At 50.7% G+C, this 18,154-nt stretch overlaps 2 protein-coding genes and 1 non-coding gene across 14 annotated transcripts in view; 2 read left to right on the top strand and 1 right to left on the bottom strand.

The window, feature by feature from the left end:
* MMS19 (MMS19 homolog, cytosolic iron-sulfur assembly component) overlaps nucleotides 1–8,628 on the top strand; it is a 35,744-nt gene extending 27,116 nt beyond the window's left edge. For 3 of the 4 annotated variants that reach the window (XM_070780596.1, XM_070780594.1, XM_070780597.1), the window contains 18 exons: nucleotides 244–322; nucleotides 729–854; nucleotides 1,070–1,151; nucleotides 1,462–1,562; nucleotides 1,679–1,828; nucleotides 3,081–3,236; nucleotides 4,265–4,364; nucleotides 4,862–4,964; nucleotides 5,113–5,181; nucleotides 5,408–5,534; nucleotides 6,254–6,354; nucleotides 6,478–6,534; nucleotides 6,681–6,867; nucleotides 7,251–7,333; nucleotides 7,462–7,626; nucleotides 7,709–7,768; nucleotides 8,058–8,158; nucleotides 8,239–8,628. In XM_070780596.1, coding sequence (XP_070636697.1) covers nucleotides 244–322; nucleotides 729–854; nucleotides 1,070–1,151; nucleotides 1,462–1,562; nucleotides 1,679–1,828; nucleotides 3,081–3,236; nucleotides 4,265–4,364; nucleotides 4,862–4,964; nucleotides 5,113–5,181; nucleotides 5,408–5,534; nucleotides 6,254–6,354; nucleotides 6,478–6,534; nucleotides 6,681–6,867; nucleotides 7,251–7,333; nucleotides 7,462–7,626; nucleotides 7,709–7,768; nucleotides 8,058–8,158; nucleotides 8,239–8,266 — 1,875 coding nt within the window. In that variant the 3' untranslated portion in view covers nucleotides 8,267–8,628. The remainder of the gene's footprint in view (nucleotides 1–243; nucleotides 323–728; nucleotides 855–1,069; nucleotides 1,152–1,461; nucleotides 1,563–1,678; nucleotides 1,829–3,080; nucleotides 3,237–4,264; nucleotides 4,365–4,861; nucleotides 4,965–5,112; nucleotides 5,182–5,407; nucleotides 5,535–6,253; nucleotides 6,355–6,477; nucleotides 6,535–6,680; nucleotides 6,868–7,250; nucleotides 7,334–7,461; nucleotides 7,627–7,708; nucleotides 7,769–8,057; nucleotides 8,159–8,238) is intronic. The other variant, XM_070780595.1, reaches the window with a different exon arrangement.
* Nucleotides 2,153–2,274, top strand: LOC139180055 (small nucleolar RNA SNORA28). Its single transcript, XR_011564399.1, has one exon. It is a non-coding gene; the product is annotated as a small nucleolar RNA SNORA28 (small nucleolar RNA).
* A 207-nt stretch (nucleotides 8,629–8,835) lies between the features above and the next one.
* On the bottom strand, nucleotides 8,836–18,124 carry ZDHHC16 (zinc finger DHHC-type palmitoyltransferase 16). 9 transcript variants are annotated; one of them, XM_070780598.1, is made up of 13 exons: nucleotides 17,924–18,123; nucleotides 16,391–16,504; nucleotides 15,776–15,855; nucleotides 14,042–14,289; nucleotides 13,675–13,869; nucleotides 13,435–13,523; nucleotides 13,014–13,042; nucleotides 12,271–12,404; nucleotides 12,085–12,132; nucleotides 11,166–11,251; nucleotides 10,379–10,502; nucleotides 10,122–10,192; nucleotides 8,836–9,425 (listed from the first exon to the last, which is right to left on the bottom strand). In XM_070780598.1, exons 3-13 carry the CDS (start codon nucleotides 15,825–15,827, stop codon nucleotides 9,311–9,313), a joined length of 1,191 nt encoding a protein of 396 aa, XP_070636699.1. In that variant the 5' UTR covers nucleotides 15,828–15,855; nucleotides 16,391–16,504; nucleotides 17,924–18,123; the 3' UTR covers nucleotides 8,836–9,310. The 9 variants fall into 9 exon arrangements, with proteins under 9 accessions (XP_070636699.1, XP_070636700.1, XP_070636703.1 ...); XM_070780599.1 differs by having other exon boundaries at nucleotides 16,391–16,480; XM_070780602.1 differs by lacking the exon at nucleotides 13,014–13,042 and having other exon boundaries at nucleotides 12,271–12,316; nucleotides 17,924–18,124.
* Between the last annotated feature and the right edge of the window lie 30 nt (nucleotides 18,125–18,154).

The following is an 18,154-nucleotide window of genomic DNA, read 5'->3' as shown; positions in this document are numbered from 1 at the left end:
CAGGAAATGATGGGACCCTGGGCTAGGATGGCTCTCACAGAGAAAGCTGTGTTGCGCTGGGGCCTAGATATAGTAGATCTTGGGTTTTGCTCCCATTAGCTCCCATTAGCTGCTTCTGGTTCCCTTGTTCACTCTTTTCCTCACACTCTTATGCACAACGATAATTCTCCCCACTTCCATAGTAGCAAGACTGAAATCCATTAAAAGGTAGTCTTTGACCCCATACCCCTTAAAACATTACAGAGCAACCAGCGGAGGACAATCCTTGAAATGATCCTGGGTTTTTTGAAGCTGCAGCAGAAATGGAGCTATGAAGACAAGGGTGAGGCCGTCTTCTAGGTGTGCTGGCCAGGGGGTGCTGAGCTCTGTAGCCCTGTAAAGGAGGGCAGGCCAGGAGTGCTACAGAGAAGTGGCCTGGAACAGCCAACCTGTTGTTCGCAAGTTGTAGCACAAGAGAACACTTAAGAAATGAGACCTGTTCATTTTTTTTCCTAGTGTACTTCCTGGGTATCCAATGGGTTAAATTCTCTAAATCTGTCCCAGGAGTTCCCTGATCCAGTAGTTAGGACTCCATGCTTCCTCTGCAGGGGGCATTGGTTTGATGCCTGGTTGGGGAACTAAGATCCCACGTTCGATGCTACACAGCCAAAAAAAAAATCTGCCCCAAGTTATCTTTGCATCAGTGCTGAATGAGGTTTCCCTCTAACCTGGACTCTGTCTCTCCCTAGATGAAAGACCTCTGAGTGGCTTCAAGGACCAGCTGTGCTCACTGATGTTCATGGCCCTGACAGACCCCAACACCCAGCTTCAGCTTGTTGGCATTCGTACACTCACAGTGTTGGGTGCTCAACCAGGTACACTTAAGGGAAAGAAAAAAGATTGGAGTTTTTGGTCCCTTTGCTGTGGTTTTCTGTCTTAAAGAAAGAGCAGTCTTTATTCCCTGGTTCTCACAATTCTGTATGATTTGGGATTTCTATGATCCCAAATTGGGATTTGGGATTATGATTTGGGAAGGATGGTGGTGGCTGCTGGGGAAGAAAGATGAGGTTCATGTCTCCTTCTAATACAGATCTCCTGTCTTCTGGGGACTTGGAGCTAGCAGTGGGTCACCTGTACAGACTGAGCTTCCTGGAGGAGGATTCCCAGAGTTGGTGAGAACATAAGACAGCAAGATAGAGCCAGCTGTTCCAGGGCACTGTGCTCCTGACCCTTGGCTTTCCCAGAGGACACGGACTCTGTGCTTGGCTCTGGCTGCTAACTGGTTGGAGCAATTGTTGTAGGAATGTTCTCTTTGGGGGGGTATTAAGAAGCCCTTTCCAACTTAGTGGTATAGGTACTTGAATCCTGCATTTTTAGAAAGGTGGTCTCAGAAGCCCACGCTCCTGAATCTGCCTAATGGCAGGCCTAGGCAAGAGAGCCTTGGACCCAGCTGAGCTAATGCTCACCTGCCCTGTGCCCCAGCAGGGTGGCAGCACTGGAAGCATCAGGAACCCTGGCCACTCTCTACCCCATGGCCTTCAGCAGCCACTTAGTGCCCAGGCTTGCTGAGGATCTGTGTACAGGTATGTGTCTCTGATCTTCTGTGGCTTGGTCCTTCCCAGGGAAGTTGGTGGGGCGGGGGGGTTCCTTCATGCTTGCCATCACACAGTGAAACCTGATCTCCTGGGTTGCTTTTCAGAGGAGTCAGATTTGGCTAGAGCGGATGGGCCCACCAGGTGCTCCCGGCATCCACGCTGTCTGCAAGCCTTATCAGCTATATCCACACATCCCAGCATCGTCAAGGAGACGCTGCCTCTTCTGCTGCAGCATCTGTGCCAGATGAACAGAGGTGACTACAGGGAACAGTCACTGAGGAGCTGGGCTGGAGGGGGAGCTGCAGTCAGGTTTGGAGTTGATGTGTCTAAAACAGTGGTTCCAGTGATGGCTCTAGTAAGAGTCACATAGGAACTTGAAAAAATGCTGACTGCCTGGGCCTCATGCAGTCCAACTGATTCAGTCTCTAAGGAGCAACAATTATTAAGAATGCCTCGATGATTTCCGTGTGGAATCCATTGAAAAGCACCACTGTAAGGCTATGCTACTCAAAATAGAGTGCATCAGCCAGGAGCGTGGGCATGATCTGGGAGCTTATTAGAAATGCAGAATCTCATGCAAGTAGCACTCTGTAGCAGATAAAACTGTCTGACACAATTTGAGCTTGCTATAGAAAGAAAGTCTAACCTATTCCGGTATTCTCTTCTCTCCGAGACAAGGCGTTATATAGACTTAAACAGTGTTCCAGCTGAAAAAAAAAGAAATGCACAATCTCAGGCCCCACTGGTCAGAATCTGCATTTTAGCAGGATCTCCCGGTAAATTGTACACACCCTGGAGTTTGAGGAGCACTGCTCCTCACAAGTGACAACAGCTGTGGCTGTTACGAACCTGTGCATGCCCACCATGGGCCCTCACTAATTCCCTAAGCTCCGCACTCTGTACTGCCCTGTCCTTTGTGGTTGATCCAGTCAACAGAGGATGATCCAGCACCTGATACAGAATAGAAAGAACACTGGATTCAGAGCACGGCCTGGGTTTGATCCCTGACTTTTGCACTTACTGTGACCCTGGAAAAACCACTGCTAATTTATTGAGCTTTCACATCCTCCTCTACAAAATGGGGGAAATGATACTGCTGAGGGGGTTGTTTTGAAAACTAAAGGAGAATGTATGTTTGACCCTTAAACAAAGTTTGTACAGCACACACACATTTTTTTTCACTGGGTAAAAACTATAGTACATGATCGCAGTTGGTTGAGTCCACAGATGCAGAACTGCAGATCCGGAAGAACCGCTTCGAAGAGAATGGTTATAACTGACACATAGATCTCCGACTGTGCAGGAGGGTAGCTCCCCACACCCCCACACTGTGTATCAGTGCTTCTGTTGCAGAGCTGGCAGGGCAGATCTCTGCTCCTAGATAAAATGACTTGGCTCTTTATATTAATAAGATACTTACCTTTGATTAGTCTTCCTATGTCCCGTATCTGACAGACCGGGGAGTGCTTTTAAGAAAGCCTTACGGAAAACTTTCTCGCCACACAGGGAGTGTGAGTCCAGGAACCAGTGAAGTTATTGCTGTCTGTCAGAGCCTCCAGCAAGTGGCCGAAAACTGCCAGCGCGACCCCGAGAGCTGCTGGTACTTCCATCAGACAGCTGTACCCTGCCTGCTTGCCTTGGTTGTGCAGGCTTCCGCGCAAGGTAACTTGCCCCTTCTCACCCGTCCCTCTCACCCCAGCCTTTCCACTGTGGTGAACAGCCCTGCCACCTGCAGGGTTTCGCTGGTATTTTGCACTAGCAGAGGTGTCTTTTGAATTCTGTGTCCACATAATGAGATTTCACTTTAATCACAAGGTGCCAAGCTGACCGCTGGAGAGAACCAAAATCTACTAGTGTTAGCAACACTTCAAAGGACGCACACTTTCCCCCCTCCCCTTCAATTGCTGTGTAATTAGATTAGTTAGAATTAGGCTCTGGAGTTTAGACCTGGTTGGGTCTCACGGTCAACTCTACCACTTGCTCACTTAGGTGCTTAGTCACTCAATTGTGTCCGACTCTCTGCGACCCCATGGACTGCAGCCTGTCAGGCTCCTCTGTCCATGGGAATTCTCTAGGCAAGAATACTGGAGTGGCAAGAATTCTCAAGGCAAGAATACATGCCCTTCCCCAGGGATCGAAACCCAGGTCTCCCACATTGCAGGCGGAGTCTTTCCCGTCTGAGCCACTAGGGAAGCCACCACCTGCTAGCTTAGGTGAAATACCTAGGCTTTCTAAGCTCCGTTCCCTCACTTGTGCAAAGGAGATGGAGAGTAATACCTGTGTATCACAGGGTAGTTGGTAAGGATTAAGTAAGTTAATTCGTAATGCTTAACAACAGTGATGTATGTGTGTATGGTAGCTGCTGTGTAAAAGGAGCCACGAAGATAAATCCACGTTACCTTTAAGTTTTTGAAAAAACTAACAGTTCTGATGTTAAGAATATTCCTATTAGCTAGTCTTATTTCCCACTGTTGTCTAGTCAGAGGCAATTCTCAGGAGCTCTCTGTGGCCCACATTAGACATTCCTGCTTCTGGTGCCCTGCTGGTTCCCAGGGCTACAGCATTACTAGAGGACAGGTTACAAACTGCTCCTGCTGTAACGAGAGTCACGGCCCAGTCACGAGGGGGACAGGACCTAATCGTGTGAGCCACAGTCATGGCCTGTGCCTGTGTGTGTTTTGATTTGGCAGAGAAGGAGCACTCAGTTCTGAAAAAAGTCCTGTTGGAGGATGAGGTCTTGGCCACTATGGCATCGGTCATTGCCACTGCCACCACCCACTTGAGCCCTGAGTGAGTATAATCATGCATTCGACTTGATCCCAGGGAGGCTAGCATTCTTGGGAAGTAGCAGATGATTTCCTTCTGAGCTGTCCTCTCACCCAGATGTAAATGTGAAGGTGGTTATTTGTTTTGTAAGTCTTATTAGCAAAGAAAGAAGGGGTCTTTTAGCCCCATGGACTGTGGATGAGGGTTTGGGGAGCCATGGACTAGTGGTTCTTAACTACAGATAGGTGTGCATGAGAGTCACCTGTGAAGCATTTTTGACATATACAGAGTCCTCTTGCTAGATGATAAGCTCCAAGGGAACAGGGATTTGATCTGGCTGGGTCACTACTGTAGCACCAAGGCCCAGGACAGGAATGGTTCCTGGCATGCAGTATGTGCTGAGTTAGTATTTGTTGAAGGTGTGAATGAGCATGCTCTGGTCCCTGGACTCAGTGAGTCCCGGGAACCCCAGGGCTGCTGTCGAACCCTGGCTCCTTGGTGACACTGGGTGTACCCCCTAGCTTAGCCTCCCAGAGTGTCGCCCACATCGTGCCCCTCTTCTTGGACGGCAACATCTCCTTCCTGCCTGAAAACAGCTTCTCTGGCAGATTCCAGCCATTCCAGGTGAGGGTCCGATGGATCAGACCCAGATGGGGAACAGTCTTGGGACATCTGCCCTTCAGATCTTTCTGGGAAATCTGGGATGGGTGTCTTCAGGGGCACAAGTCTCTTGCTGGTGGGACAGGCTTGATAGGGCCCTTCTTCCTTACAGGATGGCTCCTCAGGGCAGAGGCGACTGGTCGCACTGCTTATGGCCTTTGTCTGCTCCCTGCCTCGAAACGTAAGTGACCACAACCTTTGGGGAAAACCCCAGTTTAATCCTGACCAAGGGAGCTGGAGCCCAGGTGACTTCTGGGCTGAAATTTGTCACAGCTAAGCTGATTTTCTGCTTTGCCCACTGGAGAATTCACTTCCCCTTCACCCTGGCCCCTGCTGCCACTCTCTTCTGGTTGTCTCTTGGAGTTCAAATGTTCTCTGGGTCCATGACATGACCAGGTTTTCTACAGGTGGAAATCCCACAGCTGAACCGACTCATGGGGGAGCTTTTAGAGCTGAGCTGCTGCCAAAGCTGCCCCTTCTCCTCTACTGCTGCCGCCAAGTGCTTTGCAGGACTCCTGAACAAGCACCCTGCAGGTACTGGAGGGAGAACCAACTTCTGATGCAATCTTGAAGTTTAGTAGTAACTCATTCTCTTTAAAGTGAAGTGGAAGTGAAAGTGAAGTCGCTCAGTTGTGTCCGACTTTTTGCGACCCCATGGACTATAGCCTGCACCAGGCTTCTCCGTCTGTGGGATTTTCCAGGCAAGAGTACTGGAGTGGCCATTTCCTTCTCCAGGGGATCTTTCTGACCCAGGGATAGAACCCAGGCCTCAGGGATCGAACCCAGTTCTTCCATCTTGCAGGCAGATGCTTTACCCTCTGAGCCACCAGGGAAGCGTCATTCTCTTTAAAAGGAGTTTGCTAATATAATCAGGCTTCCCATGGGACAGCCCTTGGGACAAGAGTCAAGACCAGAGCTGGGCAAAGCTTTTATAGGATGTAAGAAGATAAGGGCTTCAACCAGAGTGCTCTGTCTAGTTCTGTCCTCCTGTTCCCTACAGGGAGCTATCAGGGGTAATTATTAGAAGTGGACAGCTCTTTTCGAAAAAAAGACTTTTTATTAGTAGACTTTTCTAATGCCAACACCCCAACATTATGAGAATACCAGGCTCATGCTGGTGTCCTAGAGCTAAGTGGGCCAAGTCCACAGCCAAAATGACATTGTTCTTTTCTAATGGCTTCTGCATTTAAAGGATTTACAGCCTTTGTTGTCAAAACAGACACATGTGTCAGCATTTCCTACCTCCTTTTTAGGGCAACAGCTGGATGAATTTCTGCAGCTGGCTGTGGACAAAGTGGAGGCTGGGCTGAGCTCTGGGCCCTGTCGTAGTCAGGCCTTCACACTGCTTCTCTGGGTAAGGAGTCGGAAAGGAGTTTGTTAGAGCAGTTAATCTGGTTAAATGAAACCTCTCCCTTGAACCCTGCATGCTTCTCAGGGTTTGGGCATCTTGCCCTGACTTTTCTCTCTCTGGTGACAGGTCACAAAGGCCTTAGTGCTTAGATACCATCCTCTCAGTTCCTGCCTTACAGAGCGGGTAAGTCTTTGCTGAGCAAGCAGAACCTAGGATCTGAACAGGAACTTCGCTCTTGATCCGCTTCCTCCCCAAAATGACTGCTGTCCTCCTCTTGGTATTTAAGGTCCTTCCCCATTGATGTACCTCAAAAGCTCTCTTTCCTCCAGCTCATGGGCCTCCTGAGTGATCCAGAACTAGGCCCGGCAGCAGCTGATGGCTTCTCTCTGCTCATGTCCGACTGCACTGACGTGCTAACTCGTGCTGGCCATGCTGAAGTGCGGATCATGTTCCGCCAGCGGTTCTTCACGGATAACGTGCCCGCTTTGGTCCGGGGCTTCCATGCTGCTCCGCAAGGTGAGGAGAGGTTAGAGGAAGGCCCTTAAATACATAGACCTTTCCTTTGTTCAGGCCACAGTCTCTAAAAGAATTTAGGACCCGAGTGCTTCTTTAGAGCATAGTATGGCCTCTACCGGAAGGCTGAACATCTAGATTCTTTTTTTTTTTTTTTCCCACTCCAGTACTGCTGCCTGGAATGAACATCTAGATTCTTGACCCACTCTTTTCCTTTGATGGATGTACCTTGCCTATTCTGAGCCCGAGGGGCTTTTTTTTGTTGTTTGTAAAAAAGAAAAAATAAAAATCTATAGGCTGATGTCCCAGCTTCACCAGAGATTGGAATTGAATTCCCACGCTCTGTCAGAGCCCAGTTTCCCCCTTAGCTTTTCCATTTTTTGCAGATGTGAAGCCAAACTACCTGAAGGGTCTGTCTCATGTACTTAACAGGCTGCCAAAGCCTGTGCTCCTGCCAGAGCTGCCCACGGTAAGCCTTGCCGTCACAGCCTCTAAGCAGGGACGAAGCCATTGTCCCCCCCATGCTGGGGCTGGAAAGGGGAGGAGAAGCAGGCTTATGAAACATGTGGTCACCCCCCGCTTCCTGTGACCCCTTAGCTGCTCTCCCTGCTGCTGGAGGCCCTGTCCTGCCCCGACTCTGTGGTGCAGCTCTCAACCCTCAGCTGCCTTCAGCCTCTTCTACTGGAAGCACCCCAGGTCATGAGTCTTCACGTTGACACCCTCATCACCAAGTTCCTGAACCTCAGTGCCAGCCCTTCCATGGTGCGTTGAGCCCTGACAACTCTTTGGCCTGTACGCCTCCCCTTCGTGGGTTTCCCCTCACCTCCTTATGGTTGTGTTCTAGGCGGTCCGAATCGCTGCACTGCAGTGTATGCACGCTCTCACTCGCCTGCCCACCCCCGTGGTGAGTACCGCAGGTGTCCCTCTCTGGCCTGGAAACTTCCTAGAAGAGCCAGGGCCACCTTTCTGCCTTAAGCATGCAGGACTGGCCATCCGGCTGTGCTACTGAGGTATGCACTATATAGTACAGATAGGCAAGGGTTTCCTGAGTCCTTGAAAACAGAACGGCCAGCCTGCCACACAGCACTGTCTGGAGTCAGTGAAGAATAGGAAGAGTATTAGATGTAGAGTCAGAGCAGCTTTTTTGGTTACCTTGGTTGAACAAGCTAAGATGAGATCCTCTAACTCCACAGCTGCTGCCATACAAACCACAGGTGATCCGGGCCTTAGCCAAACCCCTGGATGACAAGAAGAGGCTGGTGCGTAAGGAAGCAGTGTCAGCCAGGGGAGAATGGTGAGTTTCTAGGTCACAGGGAGAGACGGGACTGAAGTGAGCCTCACCACCAATGCTGTCAACATGCTTTTTGCCTATAGGTTTCTGCTGGGGAGCCCTGGCAGCTGAGCCCCCCATCCCTGGCCTACACTGACTGACATTCTAACCTGAAGTTACTAACCATCGAGCCGCCTTGCTCAGGCAGGGAGACCGCTGGCCCCTGCCTGCCTTTCCCACAGACACAACACAATGCCGGGCCTCTGCCGCATGGCTGTACAAGAAATACAGGAATCCTGATTTCTAATGGATTTGGGAAGTAACTGCGTGTGAGACTACTTGTGTTTGAAGAATGATTCCCTCGTCTTGGGGCTCTTCCATTTATATGTCAGAAAAAAGGAGCTATGCTGCTGAGGGTGAATGCAGATGTGTGTGGCCCTGAGGACCAGGGAGGGTGGTGTGTACCTGCTGGAGAATAAAGAATTTTTTGGTAACGGGGCTGTCAGTTATTTCCCTCTTGCACTTATGCCTCAGAAGCATCACTGCTTGACCTAGAACAGAAACGACAGGAATTGTTCAGGACATCCAGCCCCTCCAAGTGGGGCACGGGTGGTGGGACCAGAACATCTGCGCACTAGGCCCTGACCCTGATTTCCCCTTCCCTGTCCCACTGGAAAGGCAAAGAGTGAAAAGCTACAGTCTTTACAAAATCAAATACCTTTATTTTTGCTCCCTTCAGCAGCACATGAGAAGTGGCAGTGACCTCAGCAGTAGGCCTGATATCTTTGCCCTGTTGAGAAGCCAGAATCTCATCTCTACCATTCAGCTGTTTCCTCAGACGGCAAGTGGAAGAGGTGGCGGCCAACCCCAGTGCTGTAACCTGGAGGAGGTCGGGGTCAACCTGGCAAGGTTGCTAGCTGCCTGATCTCCAGTCTGGGGCTGGACTTATGTTTGCCTGAGTAAAGGGACATGAGTCCTAGGATTTCTCCACATTGTGCCTTGCTTCTGCAGCAGCCAGGAGATCAGTCCTTGAGTTGTCCCTGCATGGTACCCTGGGGCAGGCCCACTGGCTCTTTTGGCTCAAGGATCCCAAGAAGCTATCCTTGGAGGCCCTTGAGGCAACGCAGGAAGCAGGGTGGTGCTCAAGTTGTGGCTGACACACTCCAGCTTACACGCTCACACTGCCATCACAGAGGCTGAGTGAGCAGTCACCCAGGGCGGGGGATCCCAGCTCATTCCGTTCCCATGGGGCAAGTGACTGGAAGGTAACAACACCCGAGTAAGCCAGTGCCTGTAAGAGAAGACAAATACTCCTGAGATCCAGGCCTTCCTAGTCTTCCTCCCTGATCCTCAAGCCTCAGCAAAGATAGCTCAAGGCAGTCTGAAGCTACCTTGGCATTCATCACAAAAGTAACAGAAGTTCCAATTTAGTCCAAGAAATACACTTTTCACTCTGGTGCCTTGAAGGCCTTTAGAGGTTTTGAGCTAACTTCTAATGGGCACTGCGAGCACAGTGACAGGCAGCAATAATGAGGACACGAAAAGGGAGGGCAGGTACTCAGTGGTCACCTACTTACTATTGCCTCGGTAGCTGCAATCTAAAAAACGATTTACCTTTGTCTCTTGGGCTGAGGGAGCTAGCTTCATTTATTGTCTTAGACCTCTGTCACAAGTAACTTCAGTCCCACAAGTTATCTGCTTGAAATCCAACACTGCCATACAAATGAGAGCTCCCTTCCTGAGAACAGCTTTCAGGACTCTACTGTAGTCATCTGCTACTGTACCAATATAGTAGCCACTGGCCACGTGTGCCTAATTAAATTGGTGAAAATGAAATTAAAATTCAATCCACTAACATATGAGGCACGTTTCGAGCACTCAGAAGCCATATGTGACTAGTGGCTAATGTCAGGCAGCACAAGTGTAGGATGTTCTTCTCAACACAGCAAGTGCAACAGACAGCGCTGATCTAGATGTTTTACTTTACCTTCCTGTGTCCACACCCAGGAATACCTTCCAGTTGTCCAAGCAGCCGTAGTTGTAATGATTCCTAAAAACCTAGAGCAAAGAAAAACGTTTCTAAGAACTCTCTTCCTTAAACCAATTTTGAGCCTAAATTGGCTAGGCAACTTCCGGGCTTCAGGCCTGCCCTAGTTGGCCCTGACCATGGGAGAAAAACCAACTCTACAGAACAGCAGGTTTGCTTACCACTCGCCCCAGCACCCCAAAACCAGCCCCACTCACTCTGCCCTTGGCCTGCAGCCGCTGGCGCTCCTTCTTGTTGATGTGCCTTTCGATGCTAGTCTCACCTCGACTGATGAGCACAGCGTGCCATATGGTTAGGGCACCCAGGGCAAGTGCCACAGAACTGAGAAAAGAAGGGCAAAGATTGGGGGGTAGCATGGAGAGGGTTAGAGGCCATGAGTAGGTCTGAAACTGCGCTGAGCAACAGTGACTGGTGAGGGACCTCTGCCTTCTCTCCCAGCTGATGGCTCCTAAGTGAACTTTTACTTCACTGCATCTACTGATAAAAACAGCATCCATGAAAAACCATCTATATGGGCCAAGAATAAATTATGTGGCAAGGAGAATGGGGAAATAAGTCTATTACTAATGAAAATGTTCTACATTTCCTAAAATACCCATGCTTGGGAGACAAGAAAAGGGGACTAACAGCACCAAGGATCAAAATAAAACGGCACATCAGATTCCAGCTCTACCATCTCTACTTGCGTATCACGGAACAAATCACCTCACCCCCTCACATCTGCAGCTTTCCTCCTCTACAAAATGCATCTGCTCTTAAAAGGAGTTGAACTTCCCTTCGCACATACCAAACCCTCAGTGCCAAGTCCTTCGTGTTCCCTCCCCCAAAATGCTGAAGAAAATTAAGCTCTACTCTTGGCCAACCTAAGTGAGGCTAAGAACAGCAACAGTTCATACAGGGAGGGGTTCCTGCCTGTGTGGGCACTGTAAAAGGCTTTCTGAAGCTGCCCCTCCCTTCAACTGTCAAAAATGAGAGTTAAGATACCTGCACAGGAACCAGAGGTAGACAAGACTCTTGTGAGTCACTCTTTCTCGGAAGGAGAAGGTGGGTGGTGGGGTCTGATGGTAAGTCTAGAAAAAAAACAGCACAGTCTGGCTCCTTGACTCTGCTGGTCTCCACCAGAACCCAGCACCTGCAGGCAGGGAAGTGATCCAGGCCCAGGGGGAGAAGATAGGGGGTTCAGCCACAGAGGAGTCAGGGCAGCAGCCAGATGGGTGGACCAAGCCAGTGGCATCGTCATGTGGACATACACTGGGCAGAGCGGGTCTGGACAGGATAGTAAAGCACAGGAGGGACCAACCCTGGGCCTTTAGCTGTGACAACACAAACGGGGCTCCAGGGGAAGCCACTCCACTTCCCAGTCAGAACTGTGCGGCTGTAATCCCCTAGAGAGGGGACCAGATCACACCCAGAATAGAATGACTGGAGGGGGAGAACAGGGAGCCCCACTAAGGACCAAAATGGCAGCAGAGGCAAATCTCAAGCCGACAATCTGCTCAAAACAAGGAGTCCTAAAAGGCCTGGGGATCCTGATGGAGATGCAGACAGACCAGGAGCAAAGGATCATCAGACTGGCCCAGCCCGACCTCTGTCCCCTGGAACCCCATTACACAGACTAACATGGACTCTGTACTGCTCAGGCCATCACCAAGGCAGAGCCCTTGCTCAGCCCAAAGAAGGTGAAATGGGATAGAGAGCCAAAAACTCACATACCAGGGACTCCCAGCTGGTCCCCAGGCCACTTGGTCTGCTTGTGGCAAGCAGCCCCCAGAACACCCCGATCCAGTCTCGACTGGCCTGAGCCCAGTCTCTACAACTCGACTAACAGGTGGGCCCCAGTTGCCTCAGCACCTCTATACCCCTGGCCTGAGCAGCAGGAGGCAGTGGGGTGGGGAGAGCCCACCTGGTTGGCAACCGCCTGTAGTTTGTTCTTGTCGAGCTGTTTCATTTTCTAAGGGGATGGAAAACAGTGCTGGTTACACTCTCAAGCCTCTAGGAGAGGGGGGTGCTACCAGCCCCTTCTTAGGGACAAATTCCACACCCCAAAGTGCTCTCTACTGAGCTGCTCTTTTCCTAACTATGGGCTCACCTCGATGGCAGCATAAGCCTCCCGGAAAAGGTCCCAGCTTCCATAGCTGCAGTAGACACAGCCCAGGGTCATGAAAAAGCAGAAAGAGAAGAAGTACCGATGGTTATAGTGGCCCACACAGTTGTTTAGCCAGGCTGGTGGGGAAAGGATTAAGGACAAGACCAAACACACAACTTCAGGGGGTGTCCTGGCTTCTCTGGTTTCTCTGTGGTTCCTAACAATATCATCCAAGCCCAAGGATTCCATCACCAAAGGCAGGAAAATATGGGACTTCCCTGAAGTTGAGGGGAAAGTGTTAAAGCTTTTCAAAGCCCTCACGAGTCCCACCAGGAGATCATGAAAGCCGAAATCCTTTAGTAAAATGTGTCTGCCAATATTCAGACAAACAGGTTTACTAGACATCTGTGTGGGACAGCAGAAAGGGACCGATGGTTCTATCTGGACCCCCACTGGACAACCCACTGAACAAGACCTCTCTTTCCATCCGATGGATGTTAGCATGAAAGTCTACGAGAGAAAGAGCTGTTAGGGAGAGAGGCCTTGCTCCCAGAAGATCCGTCCCAGACAGCACATTATTCCCAGGAGATGATTGGTCCCCACAACTGCTCTTCTACTAACTTCTCCTGAGCCCAGTGTTCTCTGCAGGGTGAAGCTAGAAGCCTTAGGTCTGTGGCCCTTAAACCTGTGCAGTGCTCTGGAGCTAAAGGAGGAGGTTTCAGGCAGAGGAGATAGCAAAAGGATACGGCAGTGATGATCCATCTTCAGCACACACCTGTGAGGGAGGGACACAGGCTCTGTTACGGTGGCCAAGGTTCTCGAGATGTCAGTGCCAATCCTTTCCTACAAGGACCAGCATCCTGCTGAGGCGGAAAGGGCACAGACTTTGAGGACAGCCAGGCCTTGCTTCAAACCCTGCTTCACTGGCTACAAGACACTGGACAAGGTAACTCGGGTCTCTTGCCTACCTTGACCCCTCTCTCTGAACCTCACTTTCCCCAAGCGGTGATAACGCATAACTCACAGGCCATCCTGGGGCCCATGTCCTCAGGACATGTGGCCTGGCACATGACAGGGTACCCCATGAATGTCCAGGCAAATGCCAGGTCTAGGTTTTGCCCTGGGGCTACAGCAAAAGGGCCATGGCTGGGGTTCCCAGAGACCCACCTATTGCAGATGCTGCAGTGGTGTGTTCGGGCTGGCTTGGGGTTAATGCACTTCTTACAGATGGAGACTGTTGTCATATCATTCCTGCCCTGTGCAGAGGGAGAAAAGCAACGTGACGACTGCGGCAGCACCGGTCTCGTACCTCAGAAACACCAAGGGACTCTCCCCCCCATTCCTGGGACTGGCTCCCATGGCCTGAAGTTCTCTTCCACCCCCATGCCCCTGGAGGGGGGTACCCACCTGGGGTGGGTATCCAGGTGGGGTGGTGATAGCCTGGTAGTAATGGAAGACGATGAGAATCAGATTCCAGTGACTATAGAAGAAATGCCAGCAGAGCCGGGGCACGGAGTAGGTTTGGAGGATGAGGGGCAGGACACACAGGTAGGCGATGGCCACGATGGAGCTGGTCAGCACGATCACCAGCACCACGAACACCTGCCAACACCGGGGAGGTCAGGAGGATGCCATGAGAGAGCGCAGCAATGCCCAGAGAAGACTCAGGAGCTTCCCAAGGGTAGGAGGCCAGTGTGGGTCCTGACCCAGGGTAAGTTTGCCAGACACATGCGCTCCCCAAACAACCCTTTTCCTGCCCCCGGGCATCACTCACCACCCCACACCAGCGGATCACGTTGTCCACCAGCCAGTAGATAGGCTCAAAGGCAGCGTCCACGGCGGTGTCACTGCCCCCGAAGGAGTTGTAGAGCAGGGAGCGCAGGCAGACCTTGCCGTAGCGCCAGCGCTGCACCAGGCCGCGGAGCAGAGGTGGGCAGCGGCGCCTGTAGCCCAGGAGCAGAAGCAGGCGCAGGCAAAGGCGGGCAGGGCCCAGCAGTAGGCTCCACTGGCCCCGCATGGCTCCTAGGAGAGCACAGCACCGTGAGGGGCCAGCCTGGGTCCTGTCCCTCCCTGCCCCACCACTGGGCAGCTTAGAGGCGGAGACCTAAGGCTGAGGCCCGCCGGGCCAGTCACCAGCTGGGAAATAGGGAGGCAGCTCCAAGCTCAAGCAGGGTCTCTGGAATTGTCTATGTGGACAGACCACTGGGTAGAGCCCAACCAATGTGCACAAAGCTATCCGCGTGGCCCTGTGGGCCTGGCCACTGTAGCAGAGGTGTCCGGGGTCTCCTGCCTGCCCTGTGCTGTGCTTAGCTGCTCAGCTGTGTCTGACTCTTTGCGACCCCATGGACTGTAACCCGCCAAGCTCCTCTGTCCATGGGGATTCTCCAGGCAAGAATACTGGGGTGGGTTGCCATGCTCTCCTCCAAGGGATCTTCCCAATCCAGGGATTGAACCCAGGTCTCCTGCATTGCAAGCGGATTCTTTACCGTCTGAGCCACGAGGGAAGCCCCTACCTCCTAACAACCGTCTTCACCAGGAACAGCAGTGAGGGAGTGAGTTCACACCATGCGAATCCTGCACCTAGATCTTCCCTGGTGCTATCCAGGCAAAAGACACTTATCCGTCCTACTGCCATTACCGGCCTGGCGGCATGAGAGTCCGTGTCTCCTGTGGGGACAGCTCACCTCCCCCTTGCATGACATAAGATGCTCTGTCTCCAATTCTAGTCCCAGTCCCACTCCAAGCATGAACAAAACAACGGGTCCTGAGCAGATCACCACCAAGCAGGAGACATGGCGGTATGGAGGACGGCGGAAGAAGACCACAGGGCCCGCCCTCTGCGTAATGAGTTTCCCTTGCTCTGTTCTAGCTGGACACTTGAGAGCTTTCTCTGCAGCTGCTGCCCTGGCCCCAGGTGTCCCAACCAGCCTGTCCAGCTCTTTAGCGCTGTGCACGGCTCCTCTGAAAGTGCCTTAACCTCCTCCATGTGATTTTTACCTCAACTAACAGCCACGGGAGGTCAGCTACCCAGGCAATGCCCAGAACAGAACATACAGATCACTTTGATGATATTCTCATCAATTCTGCAGATAAAAGGTCTTATCAGAGAGGAAATTATCTGATTTTCCCCTATGGCTACTTTGTCCTCTGCAACTCCACTGACTTATTTAACAGGCAGCTCAAAGCCCAGCAGAAACTGGAGGAGGCTGCTCCACTGTAGGGATGGTGTCATTTCAGTAACTGGAGCAAGGTACTCTCCTTACACCCTGACATCCCCACAAGAGGCCTTTCAAAGAAAACTTAATTACCTCCTTCCATAAGCCCTCTGAAGACTTAAGGCAAAAACAAAGCCAGCAGATAAGACCAGCAAGGAGAAGACAGACAATTCAGTAGGGACCTACTTCTGTAGCAGGATAAAGTAAGTTGGCCATTTCCATCATCTCCGAGAGGCTTAGAGAACAAAGGGACAGTGCAGAAAAGAGAAAAAGGAAAAGCTCAAACTTCCTACCTCCTTTGACTTGGACTCCTATTGTGTGGAATCCTGATTTGGCTCGAAGCATGAATTTTCAAATAGTGTACAGCTACAATCTAATGTAACAGTGGAATGAAACATTTTACCCCAAAACAAATCCAAGTGACTTAGGTTATCCACACCATCATTCATTCCCTTACTAAAGCTAATGGAGAGTTTTCTATTTACTAAAATAGTTTTAACAGCAACAGCAGGCAAATAAGATGTGTGCCTCATCTGTAATAAACAAAAATTATATACCATCTCTCCTGTTTAGAAGGAAAAAAACCTTCATTTTCTGATTCTCCACTTTTTAGATTGTCTCAGCTACTTCTGGAATTACTGAACTCTACAGGAAATGCCTCAAAGACCAGACTTATCAACTCTCAGCTGCCCCACAACTTGACTACTTAGGATTCAATTCTGCCCTGAAGTAGATCTGTGACCTTGGGCAAATCACCAAATTCTGTTGGGACTCAGTTTTCTTGTGTTCCCATTAATGAGAGAGTAGGATTAAATACTAAGGCACCTTTCTGCTCTACCCACTTTATGACTATATATACAGTTGGTAAGATACAAATGAAATGTTTATAAAGTGCTTAGCACCAATACCTGGATCATGGACGTACTCAATAAATACTTGTTGAATGAACGAACTGGAGGGATGCCGAAGTGGAAAGGCTGGTCAGATGTCCATCTGTCCTACAAATAATAGCAAGGACACTCCTGCCAACGTGATAACACGAAATAAGTGTCAGCTGCTACATTCTTCATGATCAATACAGAGAGAAATGAAAACCACTGGTGGAATCATTGCACTTCAGAGGTAGAAGTCATTCTAGAAAACTATCCAACCAGTAATCAACACAAACATGTAAGCTGAAAACTTGTAGGTACAGAGCTTAAGACCAGATTATGTAAAAGAAGTCTGAGACCAAGGCCCCCTTCCCTTATTTTACTTAGTGAGGTTTGGGGGGGTATGGGAACGCCAGGGAATAAATATGTAGTCCATGGGACCACAACTGAACATAAGAAGTTTTCATCTCAGGAAACTGAGATAAAGCAGAGCTCAAAAAACTGTGTGTTGGGGGTGAGGGGTGGTGATGGAAGTGAACAGGGCAGGAAATAGAGTTTCCCTATCACCCCAAACAGAGAAGGCAATGGCAACCCACTCCAGTACTCTTGCCTGGAAACTCCCATGGACAGAGGAGCCTGGTAGGCTGCAGTCCATGGGGTCGCTAAGAGTCGGACATAACTGAGCGACTTCACTTTCACTTTTCACTTTTCTGCATGGGAGAAGGAAGTGGCAACCCACTCCAGTGTTCTTGCCTGGAGAATCCCAGGGATGGGGGAGCCTGCTAGGCTGCTGTCTCTGGGGTGGCACAAAGTCGGACACAACTGAATCGACTTAGCAGCAGCAGCATCACCCCCAACACAAGCCTTGAACACTCTGATCCCTCAGTGCTAGCAACACAGTGACACGTGCCACCAGATCAGAGGGGAGTGCAGGTCACAGCACTCTCCTCTCCCCAAGACTCTCAGTCACCAACTCTTTCCCAAGGGGAAACTGGACATGGGGGCTATTAGGGGTGGGAGTAAACACATAGATTCCAAAGACACCAAAGGGCAGAGGAAACAGAGTCGACATAACTCATTTGAACAAAGATGCTGTTTTGAGGGTATTTACAGTCTGAAGCAGCAAGTGTCAATCATCAGTAAGAGCAACACTAATTCATGCACAGACTTTCCTTCCAGACTAGCACGCTTCCGCAAGATTGGAGGCTGCAGTTACAGAAACTGACGAAACGTTTAATTTCTCAATAAGGCTGGCATGGTCAAAGAATGAAAGACTGAAAGTAAAAATTAACTTGAGTACCTGTTCGGTCTCTATCTTGAACTATCTTAGAGATACGGTACAATTAGAATCCTATCCTTGGGGATGAATTTCCAAATCTGTGAAATGGGCGAGTTGGCTGGGCTGACCTTCCAGCTCCACGCCTCAGGGCTGCCCGGAGGGTGCGCTCCGTCCGGTTCGATGGCACGGCCGTGCAAAGCAGGAACTCGGGCTCACAAGGCCCGGGAACAGGGCCCGACCCTATAAAAAGCGACAGGACTGGGCAGAAAAGGCCGCAGCTTCGCTCTTACCTGCCGCCGGCCGATTCTTCAATCAGCCAAGTCGAACTCCGCAGCCTCCGCCGCCGCTCACTGCCACCCCCTCCAGCTCGGCGTCTACCGGCCCGGCTCAATCCAATCAACCATGGCCCGCCGCCCACAGGTCCAGCCTGCAGACCCGGACCCACCGCCCGCCCATCCTTGACCACAGGCGCAAGCGCAGGAGTTCCGAAGCCCCGCCCCCGAACTCGTCCCGATGCAACC

This window comes from Bos indicus, chromosome 26 (genome assembly GCF_029378745.1).
Source record: "Bos indicus isolate NIAB-ARS_2022 breed Sahiwal x Tharparkar chromosome 26, NIAB-ARS_B.indTharparkar_mat_pri_1.0, whole genome shotgun sequence".
Lineage (NCBI taxonomy): Eukaryota > Metazoa > Chordata > Mammalia > Artiodactyla > Bovidae > Bos > Bos indicus.
This window is presented reverse-complemented; position numbering and strand designations above follow the sequence as displayed.